The 15,359-nt window shown below is 53.3% G+C and overlaps 1 protein-coding gene across 1 annotated transcript; it reads right to left on the bottom strand.

The window, feature by feature from the left end:
* Window positions 1-8,860: 8,860 nt before the first annotated feature.
* On the bottom strand, window positions 8,861-11,367 carry MIND_00667200 (MPN domain-containing protein; the record flags this gene model as incomplete). The annotated part of the gene is made up of 8 exons (XM_037363390.1): window positions 8,861-8,926; window positions 8,983-9,085; window positions 9,134-9,255; window positions 9,303-9,967; window positions 10,014-10,069; window positions 10,126-10,818; window positions 10,870-11,006; window positions 11,056-11,367. The coding sequence occupies 8 exons, from the start codon at window positions 11,365-11,367 to the stop codon at window positions 8,861-8,863; spliced, it is 2,154 nt and encodes a 717-aa protein (XP_037219034.1).
* Between the last annotated feature and the right edge of the window lie 3,992 nt (window positions 11,368-15,359).

The raw sequence follows: 15,359 nt of genomic DNA, 5'->3' as shown, positions 1-15,359 counted from the left end.
GAAAGGTACAACGACCATCGGGCTTGCCGACGGTTAAGGTGCTGTGCCTTTCGGAAATACTCCAAATTCTTATGGTCAGTCCAGATCTCGACCGGATGCGCGGCGCCCTCGAGGAAATGCCGATACTCCTCGAGTGCGCGGATGATCGCGAGCATCTCCTTGTCGTGAATCTCGTAGTTGCGCTGGACATCATTTAAGCTTTTGGAATAGAACGCTACAGGGTGCCACTTCCCGTCCGGGGCGGATTGTTGTGAAAGAACCGCCCCGTCGCATAATCTGAGCTGTCTGCTTCAAGTCGGAAAGGCCGGGAGTCGTCCGGGATCGCTAAGACGGGCTCTGAGACGACCGCGTCTTTGATAGCTTGAAAGGCGGCGGCTTCGGGCGTCTCCCCAGGCCCATTTCTGGTCTTTCTTGGTGAGCGCAAGAGGGGTTGCGCTAGGGCCGAGAAATCCCGAATGAACCTGCGGTAGAAATTAGCAAACCCCAGGAACTGCTGGACGTCCTTCTTGTTCTCGGGCGGAGGCCATGCGGAGACTCCGGCAACCTTAACGGGATCCATTTCGACGTGGTTGTGAGAGATGATAACCCCCAGGTACTCGATTGACGATTTCTCAAGTCGCACTTCTCCTTGCGAAGGTACAGCTTGTGCATTCGGAGTCGCCGAAGGACTTCAGGGACGATCTCGCGGTGCTTACGGAGGTCCGAATGCGCGATAAGGATATCGTCGAGGTAGATCATGACGTCTCCTGAGAGAATGAGATCCTGGAAAATGTCATTCATCATCGTTTGGAAAGTCGCGGGGAGTTCGTCAGGCCAAAATACATCACCAAAGGTTCGAACAACCCTCGGTTGGTCCGAAAGGCCGCCTTCCACTCGTCTCCTTCTTTAATCCGGACGTTATTAAAGCCCCAGCGAACGCCGAGTTTGGTGAAGTAACGGGCGCCCTTAAGCCTGTTGATAAGGTCATTAATCAACGGGAGGGGGTACCGGTTCTTAATCGTCATTGCGTTGAGGGCGCGGTAGTCCTGGACAAACCAAGTCCTCCGTCCTTTTTCTTAACGAAGAAGACGGGGGAAGCCATCGGAGATTTCGAAGGGCGGATACGGCCTGTGGCAAGTCCCTCCTCGATGAACTCGTCAAGTTCGCGCTGTTCAAGGGGGAGATCGGATACACCTTGCAATTAGCGGGCTTCGCGTCGGGGACGAGTTCGATAGCGTGGTCCCAAGCCCTCCGCTCTGGTAACGTGTCGAAGGACTCCTTGTCAAAGACGTCTTGGAACTCCTTGGCCCAGTCCGGAATCTCCGAAGGCGGGGGGGCCGAGTTACGGGCGAAGGCCTCTGCAAGGCGTTGGGACACGGTGCTCCCAGCGCGAATCTCCTCGATTGGGCGAAAGGAGGTGTAGAAGATGCGGTCGCCGTCTTCAAGATGCTCGTCGTCGTCAAGGTCTGGTGAGCGCTCCGGAGGGTCCGAAGGAGCTCCGAGTTCGTCGTCGGCATCGTCTGGGCCAGCGATATCGATAGCGCAAACGGTGGGGAAGGCGCCCGCAAGTAAGCGATTTAAGGAGTCGGAGGCGGCGAACCTCAGCGCGCTCGGTCCGTTCCTCGTCGCGGCAGGTGGAGCAGCTTCGGGGCAGCGGCTCATTTTCACCTCCTTTGTTTCCCAGTTGATCTCGGGGTTATGCTTTTTTGAGCCAGGAGTACCCGAGTATCAAGTCCTGTTTCCCAAGGTGGGTTACAGCCAGCTGAACGCGTTCGGAGTGTCCGTTGTATCGTAGGACCAGGTCCGCGATTTGGCGAATAGACCCAGCATCATTGGGGGTGCCGTCGACATTGTAGACCGGTATGGGTACTGAGAGATTTCGGACTGGCACGTTGTTTCGGTTGACGTATTCTGTGTCGATAAAGTCCGAAGTGGCTCCGCAGTCGACCAGACCCGAGAGGGAGAGCTTGAGCGCGTTCGCAGTGGACTCAAGTTCAAGGGGGAGGTGCAGCGAGTTAACGCCAGGAGCGGCAGAGATGGTATAACTGCCAGGTAGCTTTTTCTCCCAGGCAAGTCGGCGAATCCGAACGGGGGCTTCGGAGGGGGCAGGGGGTGCGTCTTTCGTTTCAGGCTCGTTGTAAGGCAAGGGAGTTGATTCATCATACAAACAAGTGAAACGATTTATGGACGCGAACGAGGGCACACCAGTCACTCGTCGCGGGGACAAAATCCTCTGCCGGAGCCTCCGAATGCGCTTCTGCTAAGGCCGCGGTGTCGGACAACCGCGCAAGTAGCTCTCCCAGCATCTCATCGCCAAGTTGCTGGATCACCTCGTCGAGGATGTCCATATGGCGAACATCGGCGGGGAGCGGACAGTCCCGAGCCAAGTGATTGGGGTCGCCGCACCTGAAGCAGGCTCGACGAGGGGCGCCCGAGCCCTAGTACGATCCAACTCCATAGGGACGGGAGCCGGAGGTACCGGGACGGGGCGCGGGCCGGGTGGCGCAGGTGCGGCCACCGGGCGGATGGGGAACGGAGTTGCCGAACGAGTGATGGGGAAGGCGCCGCGCGAGCTCCCGGCGGTCCGCGGGGTAGCCGTTCCCTTAATGAGCTTCGCCGCACCAGGGCTTCATATTGTCGGAAAGCCCGAGTGCGCCAGCCCAGATAGTCACGGAGGTCTGGGGGGTCGTTCGAAGAGGTGATGCCGTTGTTGATCAAGGGGTCAAGTCCGTGGCGGTACTTGGTTACCTTAACCAACGCGTCTTGAAGCCAGCGAGGTCCATCAAGTCCTCGAAGTCGTCGGTATATCCGTAGACATCCCGCGTTCCCATGTGATAACCCGCGCTTTCCAACTTAGCGAGCGAGGTCCTGTTCGTTCTCCTCGACGAACCGAAGGCGAAACTCGGAGAGGAACTGGCTCCACCGAGGGAAGGGGAAGGGGTTTTTGCTCCCATGACGCTCTGCCCATTGCTGAGCAGGTCCCTCCGCCATATAGGACATGGCGTAGCGGACGGCCTTTTCTTCGCTCGGCTCTCCGTTAACTACGAAGGCCTCCGGGCAAGCCGGCGTAGGTTTTGACCGCGTATAGGAAGGCGCGGCCGCGTTTGATCTCCGTTAAACGCAAACGGGGGGTTTGGTCGTAAGACCAGTTTTGAGGCGACAGTAATGTCACCAAATAACGCATCCGCGTCGGGGGCATTCGGAGATGCCGGGCGGTTCGGGAGCTGCCGGAGGTGGTGCGGCAGCGGAAGCCTGGGAAGCAAGGTGGGTGAGGAGATTGGTGAGGTTGTCTAGTTTCGCCTCAAGTGCGTCCATGCGCGTCAGCGTCCGGAGCAGCTCCGGTAGACATAGCGGGCGTAAAGACGACAAGAGCAGAGGAGGAGGGGTCAAGTGGCAGGGGCGGTGACGAGGGGGGTACGGACTCGTACTCCGAGCCTGAGTCAGCACCAAACCTGGCAATCTTGACCGGTTAATCCCGTAGAGAGTTTCTTCTGCTGTAAGGGCAACCCTGGAGACTCCGACGAAAGCCTAGCAGGGGAGGATCCAAAGCGTGAATAAAAAGCTACGGGAAATACACGGAGGGACCGACCTAGCAGGGGAGGATCCAAAGAGAAGAAACTCTAAGGGTCCGCCTGCTAGGGCGCCAACTATATACTGGTCGTCCGTAACTGCCGACGTAGAGCGCAGAAGGCCTGAGCGGCGTCGCAGGCTCTGTCCCAAGGTGATCGTTGGGAGGGTCTTGACGGATCGGTGATTGTGCGGGCGAAGGAGGCCGTGGACGATGGTCGGGGTGGGTCGGAGCGTCCGAGGGGGCGCCGGTCGGATGCGCCTCGGATGCGTTCGGAGGGTCCGAAGGAGGCCGAAGCGGGGGTTCCCCTGACAGTATGTGCCCACCCACATGGTCTATCTACTATATATATAGAGTGATATACCAGTCTTGATTTCCACTTTATTCACAAGATAAGTTTAGCATATTACCTGATACTGGAATGTCAAGTCCCAGAGTATATTTTGGATGATATTCACAAACCTCTTGAAGTCTCATGAAAGTAGAAGAGTAGGTAGCATGGGCAGATCTTCAAGTATACATAAAGCAAGCCTCATCTTATTTGAGTCTGTATTGGACTTGCAGTTGAGCAATCAATGTACACCAATTTCGGAAAGTTAGTGGACATCACTTTAGTATCAGTGCATGACTAATCACCACAAATATAATCTGAACTCTGAAACTTGATTCTCTAAGCATCCTATATACTTGTGTATCAATTTTAACTTTGTTAAGAAAATAGGTGCAGTTTTTACCTGGAACTAGAACATAGATTACAATAGTGTATTTCGTTCACCCCAATTTTCATGAATCTCTCAGAATTGCCTCAAAATTGATAGACAACTTCGGGCATATGTGCTATTAAGGATACCACAAACCCCATCCTATTTGCTACAGTATTGCCCATGTTATTAAGCAATTGATGTGCACCGACTCGGGAGTTAGTGGACATCACTGAGATTGATAAATGCATCAAGTTAGTGGACATCACTGACATTTAGAGCATCTGATTATGTGTAAATCTTTCAGAAAAATAGACCAAGTCCTATTATGTTTTACATACTCTTATGTACATAGTATATGGACCCTCTGGGTGGATATATACCTCCAGTTGCTCCAGTTGATATAGGTATAATGTCCACTAACTTTGGTTCCCTGAAAGTTAGTGGACATCTACACCAGATCCTGACCATGGTCCAGTGGAGCCTAGGACTAGTACATACTTTTATATACATAGTATACAACCCTCTGGGTAGGTACATACCCCCAGTTCCACTGGTTGATATAGAGAAGATGTCCACTAACTTTGGACCTAGCAAAGTTAGTGGACATCTACACCAGATCCTGATCATGGTCTAGTGGAGTTTAGGACTAGTATATACTTCTATGTACATAGTACATGGACCCTCTGAGTGGCTACATACCCTCAGTTACACTAGTTGATACAGGTAAGATGTCCACTGGGAACCAAAGTTAGTGGACATCTACACCAGATCCTGATCATAGCTCAGTGGAGTCCAGGACTAGTATATACTTTTATATATGTGGTATATGGACCCTCTGGGTGGATACATACCCTCAGTTCCATTGGTTGATATAGGTAAGCTGTCCACTAACTTTGAACCTAGCAAAGTTAGTGGACATAGTGCTAGTTAGATAATATATAAATATCAATAACCATAACTACTCTAGAGAGATATATAGGGCTATACAGACTCTACATTAGTGTATATATATAGAGGTCATTCACTATGATGATGTTCACTAACTTTGGACCTAGGAAAGTTAGTGAACACCATATAAACCATACAGCTATGCTAGTGGCTAGTACACTATAGAGGTCATACAGTTTCTTAGACGTACCTTATGTATAATTCCCTGTATTAATAAGAACATTCAATAAGTCTGACTGTAAGGGGAGCATGTGATGTGACAACTGTGACTGATCACGTGACTGGTCCGTGCGCAGATAGCCCTGTACTTAAGTAGTTGGCCGTGGGGCTGTTCCCCCGGCTTTGGTATCAACTAGGCACCTGGACCCTCATCCCCTGACAGCATACCAAAGCCTCTATATCGACTCTGGCACTCTTCTAGCCCCAGTTGATCCTCTCTATCTCCTATATTCGTCCTTACCCTACTGTGCTTGCCTTCTCTCCTCCAATGACGACTCCCGGCGTCTCTGTTGACCTGTATTCGTACTGCCTGCTTCTGCAGAGCGAAATTACTCGCCTCATCGACCGTCTCGACCGTCTTGAGTATGGTACGCCTGCTCCACCCCCTGCTCCCCCTTCCCCTGGTCCTACATTCCATGGTGTCTGGGACGGCAGTCGCTGGGTTCTTCCAACGATCCCGGCCCCTACCCCTGCCGTCATTGCTGCGGCCCACACTTCTATCCCACTTGCCGAAACCTTCCCCCCTACTGCGCCCGACACTGTCACGCGCTTCTCTTGTACGCTTGTGGTGCCTGACTCGGCTGTCGGGCATATCGTGGGTCGCGGCGGCAAGGGTCTCCACCAAGCTCACGACACTTCCGGTGCTCAGTTGCGCGCGTACTCTGATCGCGCTGCGCCTGGCGAGCGCCGGGTCTCTATCCGGGGAACCGACCAGCAAATCGGTGAAGCGCTTATCGCGCTTGGGAAACGGTTCATGCGCAAGCGTGTCCGTGCGAAGAAGCAACGTCAGCCACCGTCTGCTGAGGGACCTGCCCCCTCTCCTCCTGCCGCGCCTGTGCCTGTACCACGTGCCACGAAGATGGATGTCGACCGTGCCCCTCTGCACCGCTCGTCCACCGTGATCCACGCCCAGTCTCAGGTGCCCCGCGCCACCACTGCGGTTCGACCTGCCACTTATCCGAGGGCCTCGGCCGCTGGTGGGCCAGCTGGGCATTCGCGACTGTCTTCCCCCCTCTTCCCGTCTTCTCTACCCCGCCAACCTGCCGCCGCCACTACCCCACCTATGCAGGCCGCGGCACCATCTCTTCCTACCCCCCAGCCTTACCCTACTCCCCTTCGCACCCTCGGTGGTTATGGCCACTCCGTCGGCGCTGACCAGCGTCACCTACCCCGATCGGCTCTCCTATGCAGATCGACGTAGCTCACGCCCGGCCGCGTAACCGGCAGACTGCCCGACGAGGGGCGTACCTGCGCAGTCATCGCGTCATAGGCGACAACCTCTATTTCCCTGGTGATCCCGAATATGAGTTCGCAGAACCCTACACTCCGCCTATCCGTCGAGGCGACGGATCTTGAGGAGGGGTTGGTGTAAGGGGAGCATGTGATGTGACAGCTGTGACTGATCACGTGACTGGTCCGTGCGCAGATAGCCCTGTACTTAAGTAGTTGGCTGTGGGGCTGTTCCCCCGGCTTTGGTATCAACTAGGCACCTGGACCCTCATCCCCTGACACTGACTATAGACAGCAATATTATACATCATTAGCCTATATCTTATTAAGGAGTATACCTATGCATTTCATTACTTTACCATATGGACTAGAATGGTTCTCTCTACAAGTTAAATTTTTTGATCCCAGATCATCAGATCAAAAATATCATATCTTCTTTAATATTATGTATTTTCAATTTTCGCTTATACATTTGAGATTATCTAGACAAGATGCCAAACTTTAATATTTTGATGCGCCATCAGATCGGGACAGTGGGCGGGAGGTCGGGCAATGTCGAGATCAACACTGAGAAGAGGTTTGATGAGCAGAGGAAAGGACCACTAACTTTCAGTGGACTTGGGCCCCCAGCGAGCAGCCATGTCCACTAACTTATAGGGAATCCTAAGAGCACACCGGCCACTGGCCTAAACCCCTCCAGTTAGAGGCTAACCCCCCCCTTAGCCTCTAATTAGAGGGGTTTAGTGGGCATGATAGGTGCAGTTGGGTCACTTCACCCAGATAAAACAGGTATGTGCCAATGTGGATCTTGCTTTTTTGGTTTTGTGGCTGCCATTAACATCTACAAGGGCCATACAGGTGCTTGTATACCATTCAACTTGGCAGACCACAGGAAGCTGCCTGTATGTGTGGGGGTAGGGAAATTTCCACGGGCCTAGTCGCTGTCCATAGTGGTTTCTGTAATTTTCATAATGAATCAGTTCAGGGCCAAGAATTTATTGTTCAACTTGAATGAATGAGTTGGTGGTAGTATGTGTGTTGAATGACAGGGTCAGAGACCACCACTTGCCGGCACTAACAATATTCTCATTATGTGCTGCTTATAGTATTTATGGGCGACATACTATGCAAAAAGTATTTGGTACATATTTGGAAAAAAAGTTATGTGTTTTTTATATTGCATTTTACATTTTTTTTGTGTACAACTGTGAAAGTGGAGATAACATATAGGGTACAACTACCATTGGTGGACAACTTTTTGGGAGACAACTTACATCTCAAAGAACAACTATATGTTGGAAAAGTAGACTGTGATGGAATCTATTTATATTGGAGCCTCAATGTACTAAGTACAACTTTTGAAAAGGCCTGGCTTTATGTTGATAGATTGATTGTCACTGCTTCCCCGTTGATCTCATTGATGATAAATGTCAAGTTGTCCCCCAAAAACTTGAATGTTGTCTCCCCTGTGGAAGTTGTCTACCAAAAAGTTGTCACTAAAAAGTTGCAACTTTGTAAGTTGAACACTGTATCTTTTGATAAGCTGAGTTACAACCTGCATTTCCAAGTTGTCATTTTGGCCCACCATCAATTGTCTCTCATCAACATGTGGTTGTACTTTCCCATTTGTCAGGTTATAATTATCGTCTGGTGGGGTCATTGCACTCCCCGCCACATAAAACTGTTATTGGATTCTGGGGCAATTAGATTGCACTCCTGCGTGAGTTGCTGAGCGATGATAGGAGAGTACAATAAAATGTATTACTCAGAATACAAGTTGGTTCCATATACTTATATAGGTTATGATTATCGATCCTCCCGGTGATATGGCAACGTGTTCTCTCCCTAGGATTGTGTTTTCGCCGAGTGGTAACTCACCTGGGAGGCTGGCTTCAATGACGCTGCGTTCTATTTGGTTCTACAGGTTTGTATCTTTTTGAGCTCCAATCTGAATGGAAAGCATCAAACAACATTAGAGCTTATTAGCAGCGCAAAAAAATCCCTCACTTAGGCTCGCTTAAGGCCTCTCGACCAATCAGAGGGCCAGAAAAACGCTAAGCGAGCGTTTTTTTGGAGTTGCTAATAAGCTCTATTAGCCGTCTCATTCCATATAAAGATTCCAAAAATGAATTTTCTGCTTTCTTCACTACCCTGCAGCAATGGATACTCCAGTAAGTACAGTTACAAATTACATCCCAAACACCACCTTCTCCTACCTCAAATCAACAATCTCCAGCGGCGCACTCTCCCGCATCTGGACATGCCCCTTGTCCGCGTCCTTGGCGCAGGCCATCAGCCCCACATTCGATGAGAGAAGACGGTAAAAAAACTCACCGTATAGATCGGCAGATCTGGATGCGGGTGGAAGGCCTGTTTCTCCGTGCATTGCAGGACGGTCTTGAGCCCAGGCGGGTCCGTGAGGCGGAATATCCCAAATCTGTCGTTGGGTCAGCAAGCAGTAGGTAAAGAGGTATTGGCGGCAGACCGGGGCTCGGATTTCGGAGCACAGACGACAGCAAAGCTTTCGGGGAGCATGCACTGGAACGACGCGTGGGTGTGGAGGTCGACAGAAGACATGAAACACGACTGTGAGGGGTGGGTGTGTATCTAAACACCTAAATGAGCCGATAGTTTCGATGGGAAGAGAAGCCTACCCAGCCAAGCGTAATAAGGTCCCTGCTTTCCGTAAACGCCAGCACCGCCTCCTCCTCGTCCATCGTGCATGTGTCACTCGTGGCATGCTGTTTCGGGATCAACAGCGTCTGCACGATATACCGCGCCTTGTCGTTCTCTCTGATGACCTCGCGGCCAAGCAACAGCCCACATGTCTCGAGGTTCCTCGCAGTATTCGCACTCGCAATCGAGAGGAAGCGCGGTATTATCGTCTGCGGCAGAACGACAGTTTTGAGCTTCGTCGAGAGCGCACTTGGATCAGAAGGCCTTCTCGATTGTGACGACCGCCGGTCTAGCGAAGCGGAGGGTTGTACACGTGGAGGAGAGGGTCTTTGCTGCTGCTGCTGTTGTTGTTGTGGATATTGTTGGGGCTGTGTTTGCGTTGGAGACGAAACCGGGGCAAAGCTAGTCGAATACGACGCTGGAGGAAGCTCTGACGGTCTTGCTGCTGCTGTCCGAGCAGCTTCAATAGCTTGACTAGCGCCCCAATTTGAAGCACCAATTCCAGCAAAACTGTCGGTTGGAGCAGATGCACCAGGAATGTAGCCTTGCGTACGTTGATGGGTTGACATGGAACGTGCCAGAGAAGGATAGGTCACGCTCAGATGCTGATTTACACTCGGAGGCAGTCCGTCAATGGAACGGGCTGACATGGGTCAACACTAGTGAAACGACAAGGAAGGACCACATACTAGAATCCGAAAGGCTCAAACTAGAGAGCGAGGGTAGGCCTGGTCGCATTTGGGGACTGCAAGGTGGCGATTGATGAGTCAGATGCATCCCACGATACCGAAAAACACTCACGCATTCGTCCTTGTTGTTCTCCATCCGCTGGGTCCTTCTGAATCCGTGCTTTCACCATCATATTCGTATAGTGGCCTCAAAGGCATGGGCCCTGGAGTTGGTATAGTAGCAGAAGCTGGTGTTGAAGGATACGACGTAGAGGAGGACGGAGTTGATGGACTTTGGTGAAGTGGTTGCGGGAAAGAGACACCAGCGCTTGATGGGTAATTCCCATTTGACGACGTCAACACTGATGGTCGAGCAGCAAAACTTGGGGGTAGGGCCGCAGGCTGAGATGTGGTAGAAGGGTGTCCGCCCATAGAGGCCATAGACACCGGCAATGGCATGGATTGTGGTGTTGAGATCGATGTTTGTGATGAGGCTTGGGTATACGATGAGCTTGATGTCGATCCTCGGTAGCTTGAAGCCGAGCTGGTTGGTGAGTTGGAATATGCTTGGGCATCTCTTCGAATAGCTTCCTCTCGAACATCTCTTCTGATCGCTTCCTCTCTCTGGGCCCTCCTCTTTGACTCATCACCCATCCGCCTCGCAATGTCCTCATAAACAATTCCTTCTTGCGCATCTTTCCTTGTCGCTTCCTCCCTTTGGGCCTTCCACATTGCAGCTTCCTCAGCCATTTGTCGTTGCGCCTCTAGATGGGCTTCCTGGCTGGCCTTCATTTGCGGTGCTGGTCGTGGTGGTCCGCTCCCTGGTCTGCCCCTCTTATTAGCATGTGAAACGAAGGTAGAAATTGTGAGAACACACGAAGGGTATAGCTTAAACATAGGTACCGCGTCTTTCGCGTCAGGCGCACTGGCTGCAGGACTCTGACTCCATCGCTCGTAGCGCTCCACTAGTGTAGTCCTCACACGACCAAGCAAGTTGAGTAGGTCCTGCCCGTTCTGCTCATCGTTAGCCGCCACAGATCAAACCGCCACCTAATCGACTCACCGCGCTTAAATTAGACTTCTGTTTCTCGGTCAACTCCTGGGCATAGTCTCTGTGGCCAGGGATATTGTCCACGATGAGCGTCGCCGCCTTCGCAAACTCGATAAACGACCTCTCAAGATCGAGACCAACATCGTAGCTGCCCGTCGGGTTGGTGGTCGTCGGGCCGGTTCCGGCGGCAGAAGCAAGTGTCCTTCCCGCCCGTTTGTGGGTCTCCGCAAGCCGCAGATAGTATTTCAGCGGCTGCGAGTTGTCTGGGGAAGGTTTAGAGACTGCCGCAAGCTCAGCGATCGTCGCAGGTCGGATAGATGGCATGGATGAAAAGAGTGAGGTGACCACGCGTCTACAGCACGGAAATAAGCTGTGAGTCTGGGAACATGCGAGTGGATTGAGTTGGGAATGACGAACGCCGTTGTGGCCAAATTCTGGAGAGTCACGATCTGTCACACATACCCACAAACACAGCATATCGCAGCACAACAGCCACAATCTTATCGGTTGATACGGCTGGGATGAAGCCAGTTCAGTTCGAGGATAAAAGAGCCTCTCAACTGTAATCCGAAAACAAGTTCATTGGAAGAGAGATGCTACTAGAAACCAACTATATTATTATACAGTATATAAAAGCAACAACGATTACAGCACCATTGGTGACTCCGTGCCGACGGCATACGTACACAAAGCGCCTCCTCGGTTGGGCGGACCCGATGACCGATTGACGGTCGTATTGGTCTCGAATGATCCAGTGTTGTCAATTAATAAGGGCAGTCCTGCAAGGTAAGGCCTTAATATCAAGATAAGTCTTAATAAGGATACCATAATTAAGGGTGTTAATAAGTAATTTCCTATTTGGGAAATATTATTTGTGTAGCTATGTACAGCCATCAAAATCATCCCCAGATCCTCCAAGTGCACCATTGTCAAGCTTCTTCCCACTGTACTCAGCTTGTAGCAGTTCCATAAGCCCTCCTCCTGTGTAAGAGCTGCACAGCAGCACATAGCCTGCTCTGTTTATATTGGATTGACTGTATTCTTGGAAAAGAGCTTGTGAAGAGTTGCCAGGAGCCCAGTAGAGGTGTTTGGGAAGCACAGTGTTATTTTGCTTGCCAGATTTTGACCTACAGTAGTACCGGTGGGGGGTGAGAATTCAGTGGTGTGATGTGATCATTAAGCATATTAAGGGCCTTATCATAAATCTTGTCCATGATAAGGGCTTATCATTATCTTATGTTAAGGGCTTAATAAGGTTAAGGGTTATCATCTTATTGTAAGGGCAACCCTGGAGACTCCGACGAAAGCCTAGCAGGGGAGGATCCAAAGCGTGAATAAAAGCTACGGGAATACACGGAGGGACCGACCTAGCAGGGGAGGATCCAAAGAGAAGAAACTCTAAGGGTCCGCCTGCTAGGGCGCCAACTATATACTGGTCGTCCGTAACTGCCGACGTAGAGGCACAGAAGGCCTGAGCGGCGTCGCAGGCTCTGTCCCAAGGTGATCGTTGGGAGGGTCTTGACGGATCGGTGATTGTGCGGGCGAAGGAGGCCGTGGACGATGGTCGGGGTGGGTCGGAGCGTCCGAGGGGGCGCCGGTCGGATGCGCCTCGGATGCGTTCGGAGGGTCCGAAGGAGGTGTAAGGGCAACCCCGGAGGCCTGAGATCAAGGTCCTAGCAGGGGAGGATCCAAAGAGTGAATAGAAGTAAGCAAATACAAGTGAGGCTGACCTAGCAGGGGAGGATCCAAAGAGAAGAAACTCTAAGGGTCCGCCTGCTAGGTAGCGGAACTATATACTGCGCTCTTGACGCGCCAAGGTTGATCGTTGCTCCGTGCAGTATGCCTGCGCCATGTCGCAGGCCAGGTCCCAGGGGGATCGCCAGGCGGGGCGGCGATGCGCCTGACGGAGGCGGTGATGCGATCACCGGAGTTGGAACCGGAGTCGGACCGGATCGGAATCGTCTCCGAGGGGCCGAAAGGGAGGTTCCCCTGACATCACCCCCCTTTGAATGCGGCGTCCCGACGCATAGACCGGAATGGAATCGAGTCGAAGGTTGCAGAGGCGATGTGCCGTGGTTTGCCAGGGTACTTACGATAGAACTCCGCGATTTTCTCCGGGCGAAGACGCGGTCGAAGCGGACCCACTGGTCGCGGCGACGCGTCGTAGCCTTTCCATCTGACGGTAATTCAGCCGTTTATACCTCACCCTTGCGTCCAGGATTTCCTCTACTTCCCACCCGGGACTCCGTCCTCGAGGTCCGGAGGGGGCTGGTCGTAGCCGGGGCGTCCGTCGAAGGGGTCGTCTTGGGCGAGCTCGAGCTTGACGACGGGGAAGACCGGGTGGAGCTTCGAGTAGCGCGGAGGGAGGTCGAGCTTGTAGGCACCTTTGCTGATCTCCGCGACTATCTTGAACGGTCCGAGGCGGCGGTGGGAGAACTTCTCCGAGGGGCGAGTCGTCCTGATGTCAGAGGCATCCAGCCAAACACGGTCGCCAACCTTAAACTCCGGAGACGGAGTGCGTCTCCGGTCGTAGTAGCGCTTGTACTCCTCCTTGGCCTTAGTGAGCGGCCTTGGCTTCGGCAACACCAGTGGCAATCCGGTCGGGAACTCGTTCACGGACTCCATAGCGGAACGGACTCCGGGTTCGAAGCCCATGCGCGGAGTCGTCCCGTGTCCGTCATGAAGGGGACTTGTTGCGTGGAGGAGTGAATGTGGTTGTTGTAGGCGAACTCCGCGGCCGGAATCAGCTCATCCCAGTCGTCCTGCTGATAGTTGGTAAAGATCCGCAGGTACTGCTCCAGCTCCTGGTTGACGCGCTCTGTTTGACCGTCTGTCTGCGGGTGGTACGCGGTGGACGTGGCAGGCTTGATGCCGATTAGACGCCAGAGTTCTCGGGTGAAGTCCGCGATGAACTGCGAGCCGCGGTCGGAGACGTACTTCTCCGGAGTCCCGTGATGGCGCCAGACATTCCGGTAGTAGAGGCGAGCCGCCCCTACTGCGTCGACCGTGGTGTGACACTCCGAGAAGTGGGCACGCTTCCCAAGGGTGTCGACGACGACCATGATCGCGTCGTACCCATGGGCCTCCGGAAGCTCGACGATGAAGTCGACGGAGACGGTATGCCAACGCTCTGGGGGCGTTTCCGTCGGGTGCAGCTCTCCGTGGGGCAGTCTCCGGAGTGCTTTGGTGCGACAGCACAAGTCACAGGTCGCGACGTACCGGCCAATATGGCGAGACATCTGAGGCCACCAGTAGTTCCGGGAGACCAACTCCAAGGTCTTGAAGCGACCAGCGTGTCCGGCAACTCGAGTGTCGTGGCAGAGCTCGATGATGCGTCTCCGGGAGGTCCTTATCCTTAGGTACGACAATCTTCCCACGAAAGTGAAGAAGACCACCGGAGACAGCCCACTCGTCGGAGCGCGAGGAGCGGGGGCCTCGAGCTTGACCTTGGACCCTTAGGAGTTGCCGGGCCGCTAGTGCGACGGGCTCCTCTAAGTCAGGCTCACCGGAGAGGGCATCGCGGATGTCGCGAAGGAGTTCAGAACCAGGGCCGGAAACGGAAACACCTTCGAGAGCGCGGACATGGAAGAGTTCGGGCCGCAGAAGGACGACGTCGGAGTTGTCGGAATCGATTCCGTGGTCGGGTCTCCGAGAGAGGGCGTCAGGTCGGCCCATGTCGCGGCCGGGCTTGTGGTGCAGCGTGAAGTCGAACCGGGAGAGGTAGAGGGACCAGCGGGCCTGTCTCCGGTTGAGGTGCTGCGTCTTCCTGAAGTACTCCAGATTCTTATGGTCAGTCCAAATCTCGACGGGATGCGCGGCGCCCTCGAGGAAGTGTCTATACTCCTCGAGTGCGCGGATGATCGCCAGCATCTCCTTGTCGTGGATTTCGTGAGTTGCGCTGGACATCATTTAAGCTTTTGGAATAGAATGCTACAGGGTGCCACTTCCCGTCCGGGGCGGATTGTGAAAGAACCGCCCCGTCGCATAATCAGAGCTGTCCGCCTCAAGTCGGAAAGGCCGTGCGTCGTCCGGAATCGCCAGGACCGGTTCCGAGGTGACCGCGTCCTTGATCGCTTGGAACGCCGGAGGCCTCCGCGTCGCCCCAAGTCCATTGCTGGTCCTTCTTGGTGAGCACGAAAAGAGGGCGCGCAAGGGTCGAGAAGTCCCGAATGAACCTGCGGTAGAAGTTAGCGAACCCAAGGAACTGCTGAATGTCCTTCTTGTTTTCCGGAGTCGGCCAAGCAGAGACGCCTGCGACCTTGACGGGGTCCATTTCGACGTGGTTGTGGGAGATGATGACTCCGAGGTACTCGATT

Source organism: Mycena indigotica, assembly GCF_014461135.1.
Source record: "Mycena indigotica strain 171206Taipei chromosome Unknown Mind.scaff0006, whole genome shotgun sequence".
Taxonomy (NCBI): Eukaryota; Fungi; Basidiomycota; class Agaricomycetes; order Agaricales; family Mycenaceae; genus Mycena; species Mycena indigotica.
Note: the sequence above shows the minus strand (reverse complement) of the source record. Positions and strands in the feature narration are given on the sequence as shown.